At 47.0% G+C, this 19,080-nt stretch overlaps 1 protein-coding gene across 17 annotated transcripts in view; it reads right to left on the bottom strand.

Moving 5' to 3' along the window:
- Window positions 1-19,080, bottom strand: part of ARMC9 (armadillo repeat containing 9) — a 203,956-nt gene that overhangs the window by 148,962 nt on the left and 35,914 nt on the right. For all 17 annotated transcript variants that reach the window (XM_077957876.1, XM_077957877.1, XM_077957875.1 and 14 more), the window contains one exon: window positions 13,644-13,742. In XM_077957876.1, coding sequence (XP_077814002.1) covers window positions 13,644-13,742 — 99 coding nt within the window. The remainder of the gene's footprint in view (window positions 1-13,643; window positions 13,743-19,080) is intronic.

Raw genomic sequence — 19,080 nt, 5'->3', positions numbered from 1 at the left:
TGCTGCGCCATGTAAGTCCCACCCAGGCCATCCAGTATCACCTCAAAATGCTTCCATCAGTACATCTTGCTTCCTCCCTCTCTTTTTCTTCACCTCCTTTTTGTTCTTCCTTTTTCAATTTGAATGTGAATACTAAGGTGGAAGGAACGTCATCTTCAGGCACCAGAGCTCCCTGCAGCCTGACACCAGCTGCTTCACATACTTCCTAGCCCTGACAGCATCTGACTCCGTGACCCATGAAATAAACCACCCCTCTCCTACCTCCATTGTCTGCTAGGTATACAACTTTCCTTAGTTTTATTTCTGGACTCTGCAGCCCCCTGCAACTCAAAGTGTGCTCCTCAGACAAGCAGCATCATCCAAATCTCATTGAAAATGCATAATTTTGGGTACCATCCCAGACCTCCTGAACCAGAACCTGCACTTCAGCCAGGTCCCCAGCGGATATGTCTGCACAATAAACTTGGAGAAACCCAACTCTGGTCCATAAATTTTTTTTTTTTTTTGAGACACAGTCTCGCTCTGTTGCCCAGTCTGGAGTGCAGTGGCACGATCTCAGCTCACTGCAACCTCTGCCTACCGGGTTCAACCCAGCCAAACCGTGCCCAGCCAAGTACCACTTTTATTTTATTTTATTTTATTTTATTTTATTTTTTTGAGACGGAGTCTCGCTCTGTCGCCCAGGCTGGAGTGCAGTGGCGCGATCTCGGCTCACTGCAAGCTCCGCCTCCCGGGTTCACGCCATTCTCCTGCCTCAGCCTCCCGAGTAGCTGGGACTACAGGCGCCCACAACCGCGCCCGGCTAATTTTTTGTATTTTTAGTAGAGACGGGGTTTCACCGTGGTCTCGATCTCCTGACCTTGTGATCCGCCCGCCTCGGCCTCCCAAAGTGCTGGGATTACAGGCGTGAGCCACCGCGCCCGGCCACCCAAGTACCACTTTTAAATGGCTCAGATCAGCCAGGCATAGTGGCCCTGGCCTGTAAATCCCAGCACTTTGGGAGGCCGAGGCGGGCAAATCACTTGAGGTCAGGAGTTCCAGACCAGCCTGGCCAACATGGTGACACTCCATCTCTATTAAAAATACAAAAAATTAGCTGGGCGCGGTGGCGCACACCTGTGGTCACAGCTACTCGGGAGGCTGAGGCAGGAGAATCGCCTGAACCCAGGAGGCAGAGCTTGCAGTGAGCTGTGATCACATCACTGCACTCCAGCCTGGGTGACAGAGCAAGATTCCATCTCAAACAAACAAACAAAATTTAAATTTTAATTTTAAAAATGGCTCAGATCATGCATGTATGTTTTTATACTTTTAACCCTTGATTGCTTTAATAAAGAAATTACCTATTCCTGTTGTTGGCTTAAGTAGTGAGTTTAGAAATAAGTTTGAAATGTCATCTAAATTATTCACCTAGCTGGGCACAGAGGTTCACACCTGTACTCCCAACACTTTGGGAGGCTGAGGCAGGAGGATCACTTGAGCCCAGGAGTCTGAGACCAGCCAGAGCAACATGATGAAACCCTATCTCTAAAAAAAAAAAAAAAAAAAAAAAAATTAGTGGGGCGTGATGGCGTGTGCCTGTGGTCCCAGTTACTCGGGAGGCTGAGGTGAGAGGATTGTTTGAGCCTAGGAGGTTGAGGCTGTAGTGAGCCAAGATCACAACATTGCACTCCAGCCTGGGCAACAGAGTGAGACCTTGTATCAAAAAAGAAAAAAATTATTCATTTAACACATTACAGAGACCAAGAAGCTAAGATAACAAGTCAGATGGGTCAAGTAAGGACACGGCCATACTAAAATATTAGCATGGCTGGGAGCAGTGGCTCATGCCTATAATCCCAGCTACTTGGGAGACTGAGGCAGGAGAATCACTTGAATCTGGGAGGTGGAGGTTACAGTGAGCAGAGATCACACTGCTGCACTCCAGCCTGGGCGACACAGCCAGACTCCATCTCGAAAAGAAAAGAAGAGAAGAGAAGAGAGAAGAGAGAGAAGAGAAAAGAGAAAAGAGAAAAGAGAAGAGAAGAGAAGAAAAAGAAAAGAAAAGAAAAGAAAAGAGAAGAGAAAAGAAAAGGAGTGGCCTCCTCACTCTCTACATCCCCCAAAGTATCAGGTCCTACTGATTCCATCCTACAGCTGCTACCTTCTCTCTAATCCCTGAGCCAGGGGCTTCGTTCAGGACTTCTTCTCTCCTTTGAACTACCACGTTAGCTTAATAAGGATGTACTCACTGATATTTATGGAGGGCTCACTAGTCACCAGGCACACCATTGTAGGGACTTTACACATATTAACTCATTTCATGCACTGTCATTTCCACTTTCAGATGCACAAACACAGGGACTGAGCAACTTCCCCTAGAACAAGAATCTAATCAGGCAGTTGGGTCCCAAAGCCCACATTTGCCCTGCTTCAGGTCTCTCCTCCAGCCCTCCTTCCACACTCAGCACAGGGGTCTTTGTAAAAATTGCATCTGCTCAGTCTCATCTCAGGCCCCCTCAAGGCTCCAGTCACCAGTTCCTCTCCCTGGTGGCCCCTCGCTCCCTTCAGCCTCCTTCACTCCCCATCCTCCAGGATAGCTCCGATCTTCCCTGGCCTTCCATGTTCTCAGGGACCATTTCCAGCCTCACCGTCTACCCTCCCCTCTGGGAGCATGGGCTGGCACTGATTTTCCTCGGCATCCCGAGTTCTCTGCAGCGTGTGCGGCAGCATTTTCCACACTGTGCACTAGCCATGTTTCCTTTCCCTCCAGTGCTTCTCAGCTGCGAGTGATTTTGCCCACAGGGGATATCTGACAATGTTTGGAGACATTTTGGGTTGTTAAAAGTGGGAGTAGCGCTACTGGCATCTAATGGAGGATGGCCAAGAATGCTGCTAACCAACCTACAGTGCAACAGACAGCCCTACAACAAAGACATCAACAATCACAAGCCCCAAAACCATCCATCACAGTCAGGATCACCAATCACAGAAAAATTTCCCTCACTGAGCTAACAATGGGTTCTGAACAGAGTGGACTCCCCCTGCTACAGAGGCTCTGACTCCAGCCCACTCCAGCCCAAGTGAGTGCTGTCTGATTTCTAGGATTTCAGGCTGAGAGCCCAGGGAAAGGCCAGCAGGCCTGGGGGATCAGAAAAAGGACTGTGCTCCCAATCACAATGGACCTGCGAATGCACATGGTGGTCTCCCGCCCGTGGAGGTGCGCACGGGTGGGCGGTGGCCTCCCTCCCGTGGAGGTGCGCACGGGTGGGCGGTGGCCTCCCTCCCGTGGAGGTGCGCACGGGTGGGCGGTGGCCTCCCTCCCGTGGAGGTGCGCACGGGTGGGCGGTGGTCTCCCTCCCGTGGAGGTGCGCACGGGTGGGCGGTGGTCTCCCTCCCGTGGAGGTGCGCACGGGTGGGTGGTGTTCTCCCATCTGAAGAAGGCTGGCTCAAATGCAGGGGCAACGCTTTTTACAGTGCTAGTGAAGAATAGTGGAACAACTAATGTAGCAACCTATCAATTATTCACTAAGCACCTGCCTTGTGCCAGGCTCCCTTCTAGGTTCTCTGGAATCTTTGGGTAGGATGGATAAATGTCTACCTAAGCCAAGGTGAAAGAGCTGCGTTTCTGCCTCCATCCATCCCCTCTCAGCCACAGGAGGACCTGGGGCCTGCCTCCCAGAGCAGCTGCTCCCCCTGGCTGGTGTCATGATGTGGGGAGGTGGGCAGTGGGGCCACACCAAGCCTGGGACAGCTCTTGGTGACTAGCAGGATGGGGACTTTCTAAGAGAAACCAGCAGGAGGCGTCAGGTAAGGAAAGTGTTCCTGGGTCCAACCTAACTGGAGACTGCCTGGGTTCAGCAAGGGTAACAGTTCTCCCGTGGGACTTCTCGGGAGTCTCATGTTGTGCTGCTGTGCTGGGAATGTCACTGTACGGCAGTTCACAAGCTTATTAACTCCCAGGCTGTTTGGCTGTGGGGCAGGGAAATCCTGCGGGATGGGCATTTGTGGGCATAGGCTTTGGAAAATGCTGCGCTAAGTAGAGACAGCAGCAGGATGGGGCAGGGGTGTGTGGGCCAGTGAGGGGCAGAAAGTAAGTGTCGGGGCTAGACCCCAGCAGAGGCTACCAGTGAGCCCCTGAAGATGAGGCCATTTCTGCCAACCCCTTCTTCTCTCCCTATTCACATGGACTAACACAGAGCACTGTGGCTGGGCAGGCTGGGCAGGGTCACGTGGGTAAGGAAGGTAGGGCCCCTTGACCTCAACAGAGGTTCAAATGCCCACAATGGAACCCTTGAGGCAATACGTCAGTCAGGGGACTGGAGAGGCGATGGAGGCCCAAGCCAGAGGCACATCCCCATCAGATGGGGAAGATGCTGCTATGGCCCACTCTTTTTGTTTCTTTTTTGAGACGGAGTCTCATTCTGTTGCCCAGGCTGGAGTGCAGTGGCATGATCTTGGCTCACCGCAACCTCTGCCTCCCAGGTTCAAGCGCTTCTTCTGCCTCAGTCTCCTGAGTAGCCAGGATTACAGGTGCACACCACCATGCCTGGCTAATTTTCGTATTTTTAGTAGAGATGGGGTTTCACCATATTGGTCAGGCTGGTCTCGAACTCCTGACCTTGTGATCCGCCTGCCTCAGCCTCCCAAAGTGCTTGGATTACAGGTGTGAGCCACTGCGTCTGGCCTTGCCAGCTTTTTAACAAGGGACGCTTGCAGGAGACGAAAACCACTTCACCCTAAAGAGATGACGGTGTTGAGCAAGAGGGTAATATGATCGGATGCCTGTAAGACACCTGAGTCCTTCCTGGAACCTGAAGGGTACAAATAAACAAGACACAACCAGAAAGGCCACTTCAGGTCCCATGTGACAAATGACCAGCAAGGTAAGAGCTTTAAGACCAATTAGGAAATGTGACATTAAGCCAGGCGAGAACTGTGGAGAGCCTGAACAAACACAAAAACAACAGCAACGTGGGCAGGAAGGGAGGAAGCTCTTTCCGATCCCATAACCAGGCAAAGGACATAGAAAAACCTCAGAGGCTTCCCAGGTGTTCCCTGGAGTGTCTTTCACTGAGATAGGAAATTCAAGGAGGGGAGACCACCTGTGTGGAGGAAAAGCTGAGCCCGATTTGGACACAAATCTGGTGAACCTGTCACTCATGGGGAGGCCAGGAAGTCTGGGTTTGGAGCTCCGGAAAGGTCTCCGCTGATGGCCGGTCACAGCTCTACCCACTGGTTGAGTTATTAATACAAAGGTGTTTTCTTTTTTGAGACAAAGCCTTGCTCTGTTGCCCAGGCTGGAGTGCAGTGGCGTGATCTCAGCTCACTGCAACCTCGGCTCACCGCAACCTCTGTCTCCCAAGTTCAAGTGATTCTCGTGCCTCAGCCTCCTAAGTAGCTGGGATTACAGACGTGTGCCACCACGCTCAGCTAATTTTTGTATTTTCAGTAGAGATGGGGTTTCATGATGCTGGCCAGGCTGGTCTCAAATGCCTGACCTAAAGTAATCTGCCTGCCTCAGCCTCCCAAACTGTTGGGATTACAGGCGTGAGCCACCGCACCCAACCTACAAAGTTGTTAAACCCTCTCATCACCAGGTTGGTCTGGGTATGCAACAGGCATTGGTATACAAGGTATAGCAGGGTCGGGGTGCTGGTTGGGAGACTCCTCAATACAAGGGCGTTGCACCAAGGAAGATGGCCTGGACACATGGCGGCAATGTGGGGAAAGCATAGGCATTTGCCAAGATGTAAGAAAATCACACTGGGGATAAGGCAAGGGCTGAAGATGCTGAGCTTCAGGCCAGAGCCACAAGCCACATAACAGGAAGCTGCTGACAAAGATGGCTGAGGTGGAAGCAGGTGCCTTACAAGACCCACATGTCCTGGGCCTTTTTAGATTTAATGCTATAGCATCTATCACAAAATCAAAACCATTTTAATGCAAATTAAAATCACAAGGCGGGGCATGTTGGCTCACGCTTATAATTCCAGCACCTTGGGAGGCCGAGGTGGGAGGATTGTTTGAGGCCAGTAGTTCAAGACCAGCCTGGGCAACAAAGTGAGACCCTGTCTCTACAAAAAAAAAATTTTTTTTTTTTTTTTTTTTTTTTTTTTTTTTTTTTTTTGTGACGGAGTCTCGCTCTGTCGCCCAGGCTGGAGTGCAGTGGCGCGATCTCGGCTCACTGCAAACTCCGCCTCCCGGGTTCACGCCATTCTCCTGCCTCAGCCTCCTGAGTAGCTGGGACTACAGGCGCCCACAACCGCGCCCGGCTAATTTTTTGTATTTTTAGTAGAGACGGGGTTTCACCGTGGTCTCGATCTCCTGACCTTGTGATCCGCCCGCCTCGGCCTCCCAAAGTGCTGGGATTACAGGCGTGAGCCACCGCGCCCGGCCAAAAAAAATTTTTTTTAATTAGCCGAGTGTGGTGGCGTGTGTCTGTAGTCCCAGCTGCTTGGGAGACTTAAGGCAGGAGAAGCACCTGAGCCCAGGAGGTCACAGCTGCAGTGAGCCTGGGTGACAAAGCAAGACCTTGTCTCAAAAACAAAAAAAACCTTGTATGTGTTGGTGGGAATGTAAATTAGTTTAGCCCCTGTGAAAAGCGGTGTGGAGGTTTCTCCAGAACTTCAAACGGAACTATCATTTGACCCAGCAATTCTATACCCAAAGGAAAATAAATTGTTCTACGAAAAAGACATATGTACTCATATGTTCATGGCAGCACTATTCACAATAGCAAAGCCATGGAATCAACCCAGGTGCCCATCAGCATGAACTGGATAAGGACAATGTGGTACATATATACAATGGAATACTATGAAATCATAAAAAAGAACAAAAGCATGGCCTTTGTAGCAACATGCATGTAGCTGGAGGCCATCATCCTAAGCGAATTAACATGGGAAAAGAAAACCAAATACCACAGCTGTCACTTCTAAGTGGAAGTTAAACACTGAGCACTCAAGGACACAAAGATCAGAATAACAGATAACTGGGAACTACTGGCAGGGGGAGGGTGGGAGGGGCAAGGTTTGAAAACTAACTCTCAGGATTATGCTCACTACCTGGGTGATGAGATCATCTGTACCCCAAATCCCAGCGACATGTAATTTGCTCATGTAATTTGCTCATGCACAAACCTGCACATGTACCTGCTGAGCCTAAAATAAAAGCCAAATAAATAAAGTGTTTCAACTTTTATTTCCAATGGGGCCTTATCTGGAGTCATTGAAGAAAAAGAGCATTAATTCTCAAATGGGCCATCTTTCTAAATAAGGATGCATTTAAATGGAAACCTCCCCATCCAAGGAATCCACAAACCCAGAGGTGCCACTAGGTGGGATGTGGGACTCACTCAGGGGGCAGGAGCTCAAATTTCTACCTTAAGAGTTGGCACCAGACTCTGGCTCCTGGTCAGCCTCCCTTCTACCCACTCCTGCCCTGCCCTTAGGGCAGAGGCTTGGTATAGGGTGGACGGCCCCCCTTCGTGGCACACCTTTTCTCCAGCGTCTCTGCATTCACGTTTGCCCAGGGGGAAGAGGGGGTGAAGAAGAGAAAGACCAACCAAGGCACTTTCAACTGCTCCTGGCAGGAAAAATGTGTGCTACACCACTAGAAACAGCAGAAAACAGAAAAGCCACCTAAATGTCTGATGGAGGAATGCCGTTCTCAAATTAGAATTCTAAAAGATAAAGAAAATATACACATAAGTAAAAATTAATGATATATACTTAAAGGCTCTAGAAGGATGCACATGAAACACAGGCAACAGGTTCCCACGGGAGGGCAGGATGCGCTGAGCGAAGGGAGGAGATGGGTTTTGTTCCATTCACAGATAAAATGGTACACTTTCTGGCTAACACATTTGTGTAATGCTAGCCCTAACCTTAACGCTAACCCCTCGTGCCCAGGGCTGACTTTCAATACATCACAGCCAGGGAGCTGCTCTGCCACGGGCAAAACCACGACAGAAACCCCGACAGCAGAATGTCATCCAGGAACAGCGTAGCACTGCGTTTCCTGCAAACAAACACACCTGTGAGACTTGCGTAATCTTAGAAAACAAGAAACTCAGCCTCTTGTGCCCTGAGGGATAAGTTTCTTCCTTACTTCTTATCACTAAGTTGATGATAATATAAAATCTGATTTCTCTCCTATCCCAGCAAGCCACAGGCTCTGATAAGGTAAGGACTACAGTAAGACAAATGGGTTGGAACAGCAATACATGGAGTCAAACTCAAAAGGCCACCTGGGACAGCTCTTGCCTCAAAGAAATGAATCCCGTCATTATAAACCCTCTGGGAGTGCCTAGATACCTGTGCCAGCTTCGATAACATGGGCAGCTTTCTGAACACAGCTACCTGGGTGAGGTAGAACCCAGGTGAGGGCAGAACCACACTTCTTTCCTCTTGTGGTGTTTCTCCTGTGAGGTGCTCTGTCGGTGGGAACCTTCCTCTCCAGAGAGGGGTGACTAGCAGGACTTGTGAGGCAGGGGCAGAGCTGGCATCACTGCCCTGCCTGTCCTCTTCTGCTCTGGGCAGAGCCCACCAGAGAAGACGTGTCAACTCCGCTCCTCCGTGCCGCCCTCATGGCAGCCACAGCAATGGCAGCGGGCTGGGCTTGGCCAGAGCTGTCCAGGACTGTGCAAGAACGCTTCTGTAATTCCCAGGCACAAGAGTAGGACCCCACCTGCCTACAAACAAAATCCACATTCTCAGCCAAGTGTGGTGGCTCACACCCATCATTTCGGGTGTGATCCCGTCCCATCATTTTGGGAGGTCAAAGTGGGAGGACTGCTTGAGCCCAGGAGTTTGAGACCAGCCTGGGCAACATAGTGAGACCTCATTTCTACAAAAATAAAAAATAAAACTTAGCTGGACATGATGGTGCAGGCCTATAGTCCCAGCTACTCAGGAAGCTGAGGTGGGAGGATCACTTGAGCCCAGGAGGTCAAGGCAGCAGTGACCCCTGATCGTGCCAATGCACTCTAGCCTGGATGACAGAGCGAGACCCTGTCTCAAAAAAAAAAAAGATCCACATTCTCCAATATAAGCTTTGTCAGCACCAACAGTGATATTTTCAGCTCCATTTTCCTTTCCTCTTTTGTCCTATATTTCAATCAGTTCAGAACTCAGGGGGAAAGAGGGGCTCTATTTAAGGGCCCTTTTGAATTTTGAACAGCAAGTAAGTTGGTAGAAGCCCAGATTCTTGTTAACTGCCAGATATAAAAACCAGTATCAAGTGTACCAAACTTTATAGACACCAACGGCTTTGTGGCAGGGCCCAGCCAAGCTCCTTTACAGTATGTAATTAGCAGTAACACTCAAGCTCAACAGAGCACCTGACGGCCAGCTGATCTGAAACCTCTCCGTGAAGGAGGCTGATCTGTGCCACGTATTTATCTTGAAATTGATGGTCTTCTGTTGGGCCCTAGAGTAGAATTTATCCCCTTAAAAACTTATTAAAAAAGCAAGCAATCTTCTCCTTCCAAATACTAAATCCTATCAGTCCAGTCACTGGACGTTGCATCTAAACTGTTTCTTAATTTCCTTCTTCACACATTGTAAATCTGAACTCGAGACAGATATCATAAATCAACTTTATATACGCATGCATAGTCAACAACAATATTCTGTTATATTTTGACAGTGACCCCGCCATCCGCTTTTCATCATTTTGTTAGAGAAATCGGCTAGAATTTTTGCAGCTTTTATTGTGTGTTCCTAAGTCAATGATTCAGTAGAAGGAGAACGGTATCACTAAGCTAAACATAACTCATCCTCCCTTCCCTGGTTTCCAGTGGTTACACAGAGTCTGTATTTTGCTGCTAATGTGACAGTCAGGGGTGGTGGGACTGTCTCCTGACAGATGGCATTGATAACTTCTTGTGGGATAACCAGTTATGTCGTACACCTGCTCCCTTTTAAACCGTGCTTAATAACATGTCATCAGTTTTTTCTTTCTTTTAAGACAGGTTCTCACTCTGTCACCCAGGCTGGAGTGCAGTGGTGCGATCTCCTCTTGCTGCAGCCTCCACTCCTGGGCTCAAGTGATCCTCCCACTTCAGCCTCCTGAGTAGCTGGGGTTACAGCCGTACACCACCAAGCCCAGCTCATTTTTTTCTTTTTTTGAGACGGAGTCTTGCTCTGTTGCCCAGGCTGGAGTGCAGTGGAATGATCTCAGCTCACTGCAAGCTCCGCCTCCCAGGTTCACACCATTCTCCTGCCTCAGCCTCCCAAGTAACTGGGACTACAGGCACCCGCCACTACGCCTGGCTAATTTTTTTGTATTTTTAGTAGAGACGGGTTTCACTGTGTTAGCCAGGATGGTCTCAATCTCCTGACCTTGTGATCCGCCTGCCTCGGCCTCCCAAAGTGCTGGGATTATAGGCGTGAGCCACCACGTCTAGTCTAATTTTTGTATTTTTTGTAGAGATGGGTTTTCACCATATTACCCAGACTGGCCTCGAACTCCTGGGCTCAAGCAATCTGCCTGCCTTGGACTCCCAGTGTTGGGATTACAGGTGTGCACCACTGTGTCCAACCAACATCAGTTTTAAATAAACTGGATACATCACTTCTTCTATAGAAGATGGGAATATAAGGATGGCTTGTATATATAAGATACAATGGCTGGGCGTGGTGGCTCACGCCTGTAATCCCAGCACTTTGGGAGGCTGAGACGGGCAGATCACGAGGTCAGGAGATCGAGACCACCCGGTGAAACCCCGTCTCTACTAAAAATACAAAAAAATTAGCCAGGCATGGTGGCGGACACCTGTAGTCCCAGCTGCTCGGGAGGCTGAGGCAGAAGAATGATGTGAACCCGGAAGGCGGAGCTTGCAGCGAGCTGAGATTGTGCCACTGTACTCCAGCCTGGGTGACATTGCAAGACTCCGTCTCAAAAAAAAAAAAAAAGATATAATCGGATTTTATAAACTGAACCTAGAAAACACTAAATCTTGGATGAATTAACAAATAAATGGGAAGGAGCAAGAAAGGAGTGCTCCTAGCAGACACAGATCCTGCCGTGCTAATTGCTATGAGAAAGCCACAATTTTCAGTAAACACACTCTGCGTCCTAACTGTCCGAATGTTAACTGGACAGTGGACAGAGGGTCAGCCATATTCTCGGGGATGTGGCTTAAAGTCCTTCTTCTGGAGGGCTCATGAGGAAGTTACTTTTTTAAGACTTGCATATCCAATGGTGACTTTACTGACCTTTAAAAAATGGCTGATTCTCTAAGATTTCGGCATGCTAAAATCACTGCGGCCATGTCCCAAAGACTCCACTTCTACCATCTGTCTGTCCACGTGTGTGGAACAGCTGACAGAGCCAGCCATTCTGAGATATTTCTGTTAGGCTGGGAGGAAGTGGTCAAGGCCGCCTGCTCTTCAGCACATGACTACGTGCTTTCTATGAAGAGCCATAGAAACTGCTGACTCAAGAGACTATCCCGGGGTCTTAGCACCAGGAATAACTGTGTGAAGCAGTTGTCTGACCATCCAGTTTAAAAAAAAAAAAAAGCATTTAAACTTGTTTTTAAATTATATAGTAATACACCTACTTGGAAGAAGTCTGAAGGGTAGAAAACTTTAGCAGCACTGAAATGGTCTATTTCGGGCCACATGTGGCGGACTTGTGGGTGTTTGTTTTATTGTCATGGTTCCTAGCCTGCATATGCAGCACATATGTTGTTTTGGATACAGGAAATGTTACATAATAAAAGTTATGTAACTGCCCTCTCCTGCTTTATAAGCACTGGGAATCATATAACTGCTCGTGTTTCCCTCTTTGCACAGACTGCTAGAAAGCTCAGAGCCTAATCTGCAGCCCACCTTTCCGGAGGAACAACTTGCAGCACACATTTTTTGTACCAGTGTTAGCCCTTGCTTACTTTCATTTTTCCCACCCTTATTTTCCCTTAACCACAATTTCTTTACTTATTTTTATTTTCTACATTCTCGTTTCTCATATTTATGTTTTCTCATATTATAATAAACTTCTTCAAATCTACTTGAGAATTAGGTAGGGTATAAATTTTCTTTAAAATACTAAAAAAAAGGCTTCTGTTTATTAAGACTCTAGTATTATATTAACGTGCAAACCCTTATTTAAAAGCTGTGGCTCTGACCCACAGGGGTGCCTCAGGATCACACAGGAGCCTCATTCCAAATCTATGCAGCCAGACTCCATCTCAAAAAAAAAAAAATCTATACAGCTGACTTCATAGGGCTTCACTCACCCAGCCTGCGAATGCGGCAGCAGGTGGGTGTGAGCTCCTGGCCCGTGGGTTCCTGTACTTTGAAGAGTTTGAGAGACACTGGTGTCTCCCCTGGTTAAGAATGCCTGCCTCAAAACCATGGGCCTCCAGGTATGCTAGCCTAAGGAGGACACACGATCACTGAGGTCACATTTGGCCTAGGTGATTCAGGGAACTTGACTCTAATTACAAGGACACATCAAACACAAAAGGAAAAATGTTCTATTTTTTTTTTTTTCTTTTGAGATGAAGCCTCATTCTTGTCCCCCATGCTGGAGTGCAATGGCACAATCTCGGCTCACTGCAACCTCTGCCTCCCAGGTTCAAGCGATTCTCCTGCCTCAGCCTCCCGAGTAGCTGGGACTACAGGCACCCGCCACCACGCTCAGCTAATTTTTGTATTTTTAGTAGAGATGGGACTTCACCATGTTGGCCAGGCTGGTCTTGAACTACTGACCTCAAGTGATCCACACCCCCTTGGCCTCCCAAAGTGCTGGAATTACAGGCGTGAGCCACCGCACCCAGTGAAATGTTCTATTTTTTTTAAAGGGGGAAAATTATACTCTTCTAATATGTTAATGTTATGTAACTCAAAGAAAGGCTGAGGAAATGTTCGAGATTAGAAGAGGCTAGGAGCTGTGCCAACTCAATGTGACAATTGACCCTAGATGACCAGAGGACGGGAAATGCAATGAAGGACATTGTTGACTCAACTACCAAAATTGGAAAATGGACAACAGATAAGAAGGCTGTATCAATGTTAAATTTACTGAAGTTGGTAACTGCATAGTTATATGAGAGAATATTCCTAACCTTAAGAAATACACACTGAAGTATTTAGGAGTAAAGAGTCATAATATATACAATTTATCTTCAAATAGTTCAGAAAACAGATTGTGTGCCTATGTGTGCATATTCACGTATGTGTAGAGACACAACAAAGGAAGGGGCCAAAGCTAACAGTTGGTGAATCTGGGTAAAGGGTATACCAGTGTCCTTTGTGCTACTTTTGTAATTTTGTAATTATTCCAAGTAAAAAGTTAGGGGGGGAAAAGTGCCCTTGCTTTAGACCACACAACTTCCACCACAGCAGTGCTTTTAAAAAAGGAGAATAAAGTTTCCATCCATTCCTACTGATCCCCAACCCTGGGAGCCCCCACTGAGTGGCTGCAACTGGTAGCAGAACATGCCTCTCTCCTCACTCTCCCTAGGAGGCCAGCTTTCAGCTGTACCTTCTTCTAAAACAGACTTAGTTTCCTTCTAGAAGTTTCTAGACTTCCAAAGGCAGCTTAAATGCAGTCTTTGGCATGTTATTTTCTCATGCTATTTTTAAAGTTACATTCTTTTTAAACTGGGGGGGATAGACCACAGGCACCCTGCCCTGAGCGCAGAGCCTCACCGTCCCAGGCCTCGTGAAGTCCACACTGTGCGCCAGGCTCTGCCGCATCTGGTTACTGAACAGGCGGACACAGACGCTCTGGAGGTACTCAGGGGTGATCTGCAAGGAGGACACAAAGACATCTGGTGACGGCATGAAATTCACCGAGGGACACCTGAGGCACGCTGGCAATTATTAGAGTGGTCTCTCAACAGCTTTCTGTAAGGCACGATGATGAGATATATAAGCTAGAAAAATACTGTAAGGCACGATGATGAGATATATAAGCTAGAAAAATAATCATTTGCTTTAACATCAGAGCTCCTGGGAGGAGAGAAAGCACCGGCCCTGACAGAACAAGGTGCTAACACACTGCAGGTGTGCTCATGAGACATCAGACGCAAATTATCTAACTCCACTTCAGCTACCTCCACTGTCATATAGAATAAACAGATCCTAAACCATTTTGGTAAATTACAAATAAATAACAAAGTCACTGGACAACCATAATGTGGGGGAAAGAGAGCCAAGCTTCATATCTGAAGATCAGGGCTCAAGTCCTGGACTCGAGAAGACCAACAGCTCTGCCTCTCGCTTTCCACACCTTTATTGTAACAGTCGCAGTGAGCAGCTAAATGAGGTCACAGATATCCCTGGCACATGACAGGTGGCTCAGCCAGTGCTTGCTGAATGAGTGATGGAAACACTTTTAATCAACTATCCAGTGCTTGACCATGTGCGGCCAAGCTGCTGTTGCCATCAATGCTGCTGGATCCTGCATTCTCCTTTAGCATCTCTTGAGCCTCTCTCACCAGCTACGAGAATTCAGGATTGACCTACAACATCGAAAGTGCTCACCTTGGAATTTTTTTCATCTATTTTCTTTTTAGAAAAATAATGTATGCTCATTTCAACGTACAAGTACCACAACCTCTCCTGAATCCCACCCTTCCCCCACAAACCAATCCCTGCAGATAACGACTTCCACACTTTTTTTTAGGCATGATAATTGGAAAAGAGCCTCCTCTTCCGCATCTTCGTGATTGCACCAGGGGAAACTTCCACATGGCAGTAGAAGCGGCTGCTTTCCCACCCCTTGCTCATACCCTTGCATGGGAGGAAGGCCATCCCCCTGGCCTGCATGGGAAGCAGGGCTACTCCACCCCTGCGGAGCTGGAAAGGGCTGGGCCCTTTTCTCTCCTCCTGCCTATCTGCTAGAAACTTCTGGTCTGCTTCAGCCACATAAAAGGCTCTGTCTAGCCGGGCGCGGTGGCTCATGCCTGTAATCCCAGCACTTTGGGAGGCCGAGACGGGCAGATCACGAGATCAGGAGATTGAGACCATAGTGAAACCCCGTCTCTACTGAAAATACAAAAAATTAGCCAGGCGCGGTTGCGGGTGCCTGTAGTCCCAGTTACTCGGGAGGCTGAGACAGGAGAATGGCGTGAACCTGGGAGGCGGAGCTTGCAGTGAGCCGAGATCGCGCCACTGCACTCCAGACTGGGCGACAGAGCCAGACTCCGTCTCAAAAAAAAGAAAAAAAAAAAAAAAAGGCTCTGTCCATCCTTCGGCAGAGGTCTGTCATCCCTTGTTGCACAGCTACATTTGAAGTGACTCAGAGAAAAAGGGACCGCATCCCAGGCTAGATCTCCTACATTATCCTGAGTCCATTCCTTCTGAATTCCTATAGTAAATTTCTGTAGTATTAAAATTTAAACATTCATTTTTCAGGCCTGGCGTAGTGGCTCATGCCTGTAATTCCAGCACTTTGTGAGGCTCAGGCAGGCGGATCATTTGAGCTCAGGAGCTTGAGACCTGCCTGGGTAACATAGTGAAATACCACCTCTAAAAAAAATAAAATAAAAATTAGCCAGGCATGGTGGTATACACCTGTAGTCCCAGCTACTCAGAAGGCCGAGGTGAGAGGATGACTTGAGCCTGGGAGTTCAAGACTGCAGTGAGCTGTGATTGTACCACTGCACTCCAGCCTGGACAACAGAGTGAGACCCTATCTCAAACAAATGAACAAAAAACATACCTTTTTCATCTTGTATTTTTAACCTTTCTTTCTATACTTATTCCTTTCCTACAACTAGAAACACGTTCACATATATTTCATATTAAAAACATACCTTCCCCATCTTCTACCCTAGATCTTCTTCTTCTTCTTCTTTTTTCACCCTAGATCCTTATCTATCAATCACCCTCTCAATAGCTTCTCTTTACAGCCAAGGTCCTTGAAAGAACTGCTTATGTTTGCTGTCTCAACCCACCTTCACCTTTCAATACAATGTGACCAGCTATCCACCTGCGTTCCTCCAGGGAAGCTCGCGTGGCAAGGCTCACAACCAGCGAACTTCTAAGTGTCAAAAACACTGGATGCTTTTCAGTTCTCTTCTTCTGGAGTTTTCTGTGGCTTTTGAGACTTTGGATCAAACCTTCAGTCCTGAAACTGTTTCCTCCTTTAACTTCCGAAACTGCTAGCAGAACCATTTCTCTCACAAGCCTATCTGCTCATGTCACTTTCTTGCTTGAAACAGAAGAATGAGGAAAGAAGATGGATGGCTGACCAAAAAATAAATAAATAAGGCCGGGCGCGGTGGCTCAAGCCTGTAATCCCAGCACTTTGGGAGGCCGAGACGGGCGGATCACGAGGCCAGGAGATCGAGAGACGATCCCGGCTAACACGGTGAAACCCCGTCTCTACTAAAAAATACAAAAAAACTAGCCGGGCGAGGTGGCGGGCGCCTGTAGTCCCAGCTACTCGGGAGGCTGAGGCAGGAGAACGGCGTAAACCCGGGAGGCGGAGCTTGCAGTGAGCTGAGATCCGGCCACTGCACTCCAGCCTGGGTGACAGAGCAAGACTCCGTCTCAAAAAAAAAAAAAAAAAAATTAAATAAATAAATAAATAAATAAATAAATATACATATGGCCAAGAACGATACATGAAAATATACTCAGCCTCATACGTAATTAAAGAAATGTAAATTAAAATATGCAGAATGCCAAGTTTTACTTACCAAACTGACAAAGATTTCAAAGTTTAATCCTATTCGGTGTTGCCGTGTGTTGACATTTTAGGACAAATAATTTGACAACCTCTATCAAAATGCTCATGCCCATACCTTTGCCCTAGCAATTCCACTTTTAGAATTTTATCAAGATGCTGAGGTGGGTGGATCACGAGGTCAGGAGATTGAGATCATCCTGGCTAACACTGTGAAACCCCGTCTCTACTAAAAATACAAAAAAATTAGCCGGACGTGGTGGCGGGCGCCTGTAGTCCCAGCTACTCGGGAGGCTGAGGCAGGAGAATGACGTGAACCCAGGAGGCGGAGCTTGCAGTGAGCGGAGATCGTGCCACTGCACTCCAGACTGGGCGACAGAGTGAGACTCCGTCTCAAAAAAAAAAATTTTTTTTAATCAAGATGTACAGTATACACAAGGATGTCCACTGCAACATTTTTCGTTATAGCAAACACAAAAACAAAAAATCCAAATGTTCATCACCAGAGATCTGATAATGATTCACCCTTATAATGGAATTGTATAAAAGAATTAAAAAGAATGAGGTGGATCTGGTCATGTGGAAAGATCTCCAAGATGTATCGAAAGAGAAATAGCAAGTTTCAGAAGAGTAATGAATCATATGATCCCAACTAAGTGTACAAATGCTGTACATGTGTGTGTACACACACACACATGCAGAGAACTGTTCTAAAATAATATACAAGACAATGTCAGTCTTGAACATCAATAAGGAAATGAATCTACAGCATGTGGTGAAGGAGCTTTTGTTCCTTACTATACGCTTCTCTGAATCGTTTCAATCTTTTACTATGAGAACGCGGTTATCTTACATTAAAAAGGTTAGTAAAGAGTCCAGCTTTCCTCCTCTGACCCATCTTTTTTTAAATTAAATTAAATTTATTTATTTGAGACATAGTTCCACTCTGTCACCCAGGCTGTAGTGCAATCTTGGCTCACTGCAACCTCTGCCAGCCGGGTTCAAGAGATCCTCCTGCCTCAGCCTCCTGAGTAGCTGGGATTACAGGTGTGCTCCACTACACCTAGCAAATTTTTGTATTTTTAGTAGAGATGGTGTTTCGCCATGTTGGCCAGGGCTCTGGTCTTGAACTCCTGATCTCAGATGATCTGCCAGCCTTGGCCTCCCAAAGTGCTGAGATTACAGGTGTGAGACACCATGCCTGGCTAATTTTATTTTTAATTGTATATTTTTAGTGACAGAGGTCTCACCATGTTGACCAGAGTGGTCTCAAACTTCTGGCCTCAAGTGATCCTCCCACTTCAGCCTTCCAAAGTGCTGGGATTACAAGTGTGAGCCACTGTGCCTGGCCTGAATTATTTTTTATAACTGCAGTGTGAATCTACAGGTACTTCAATTTTTTAAATATCTGTATGTCCACAAATAGATTTTATCGTACTTTATAAAAAGACAGGAATGAGATAAAGATGCCCATGATGACATTATTCAACAATATCCCACAGGCCATAGCCAATGTACTAAGAAAAGTCAAGATAAATTTTAAAAGCAAAACACAAATATTATTTGATAACATGACTGTCAATCTAGAATACAGAAGAATCAATTTAAAAAACTCAAGATTAATGGGATTTAGAAAGGTAGCTGGATATGAAACAAATATTAGAAAATCAGTGGCTTTCCTATGTGACAGCAGGACATGTCCCCCTCATTTTTTTGCCAGCACATATTTTTCTGTCGCCAGACTTATCCTTTGCTAATATTAAAAAGGTAGACGCTGGGTGCGATGGCTCACACCTGTAATCCCAGCACTTTGGGAGGCCAAGGTGGGAGGATCACTTGAACCCACGTGTTCAAAATCAGCCTGGGCAACAAAGCAAGACCATGTCTCAATTTTTTGAAAAATATTTTCTCAAAAAAGGGCCAGACGCAGTGGCTCACACCTGTAATACCAGCACTTTGGGAGGCCAACGCTGGCAGATTACCTGAGGTCAGGAGTTCGAGACCAGCCTGACCAACATGGAGAAACCCCGTCTCTACTAAAAATATAAAATTAGCTGGGTGTGGTGGCGCATGCCTGTAATCCCAGTTACTTGGGAGGCTGAGGCAGGAGAATCACTTGAATCTGGGAGGTGGAGGTTGCAGTGAGCTGAGATCACGCCACTGCACTCTAACCTGGGCAACAAGAGCAAAACTCCGTCTCAAAAAAAAAAAAAAAAAGAATAAGGTAGAGAAATAAAGATATAGCAGACAGTATGTCAAGAAAAATGGATAAAACACTGCAAGAAGCTTGATAAAAACAGTAAAAAATATCGGCCTTATCTCCTTCATGCATGTTGGCTTTTGGAAACAGAGTGGCAGATGCCAATGGCTTGGAATGGAGAGAGGCAGACTCCATCTGCCATATCAACATAGTCCATGCCCATAAGCCTTCTTCATTGCCAAACAGACATA

The sequence above is a fragment of the Macaca mulatta genome, chromosome 12, assembly GCF_049350105.2.
Source record: "Macaca mulatta isolate MMU2019108-1 chromosome 12, T2T-MMU8v2.0, whole genome shotgun sequence".
NCBI lineage: Eukaryota > Metazoa > Chordata > Mammalia > Primates > Cercopithecidae > Macaca > Macaca mulatta.
Note: the sequence above shows the minus strand (reverse complement) of the source record. Positions and strands in the feature narration are given on the sequence as shown.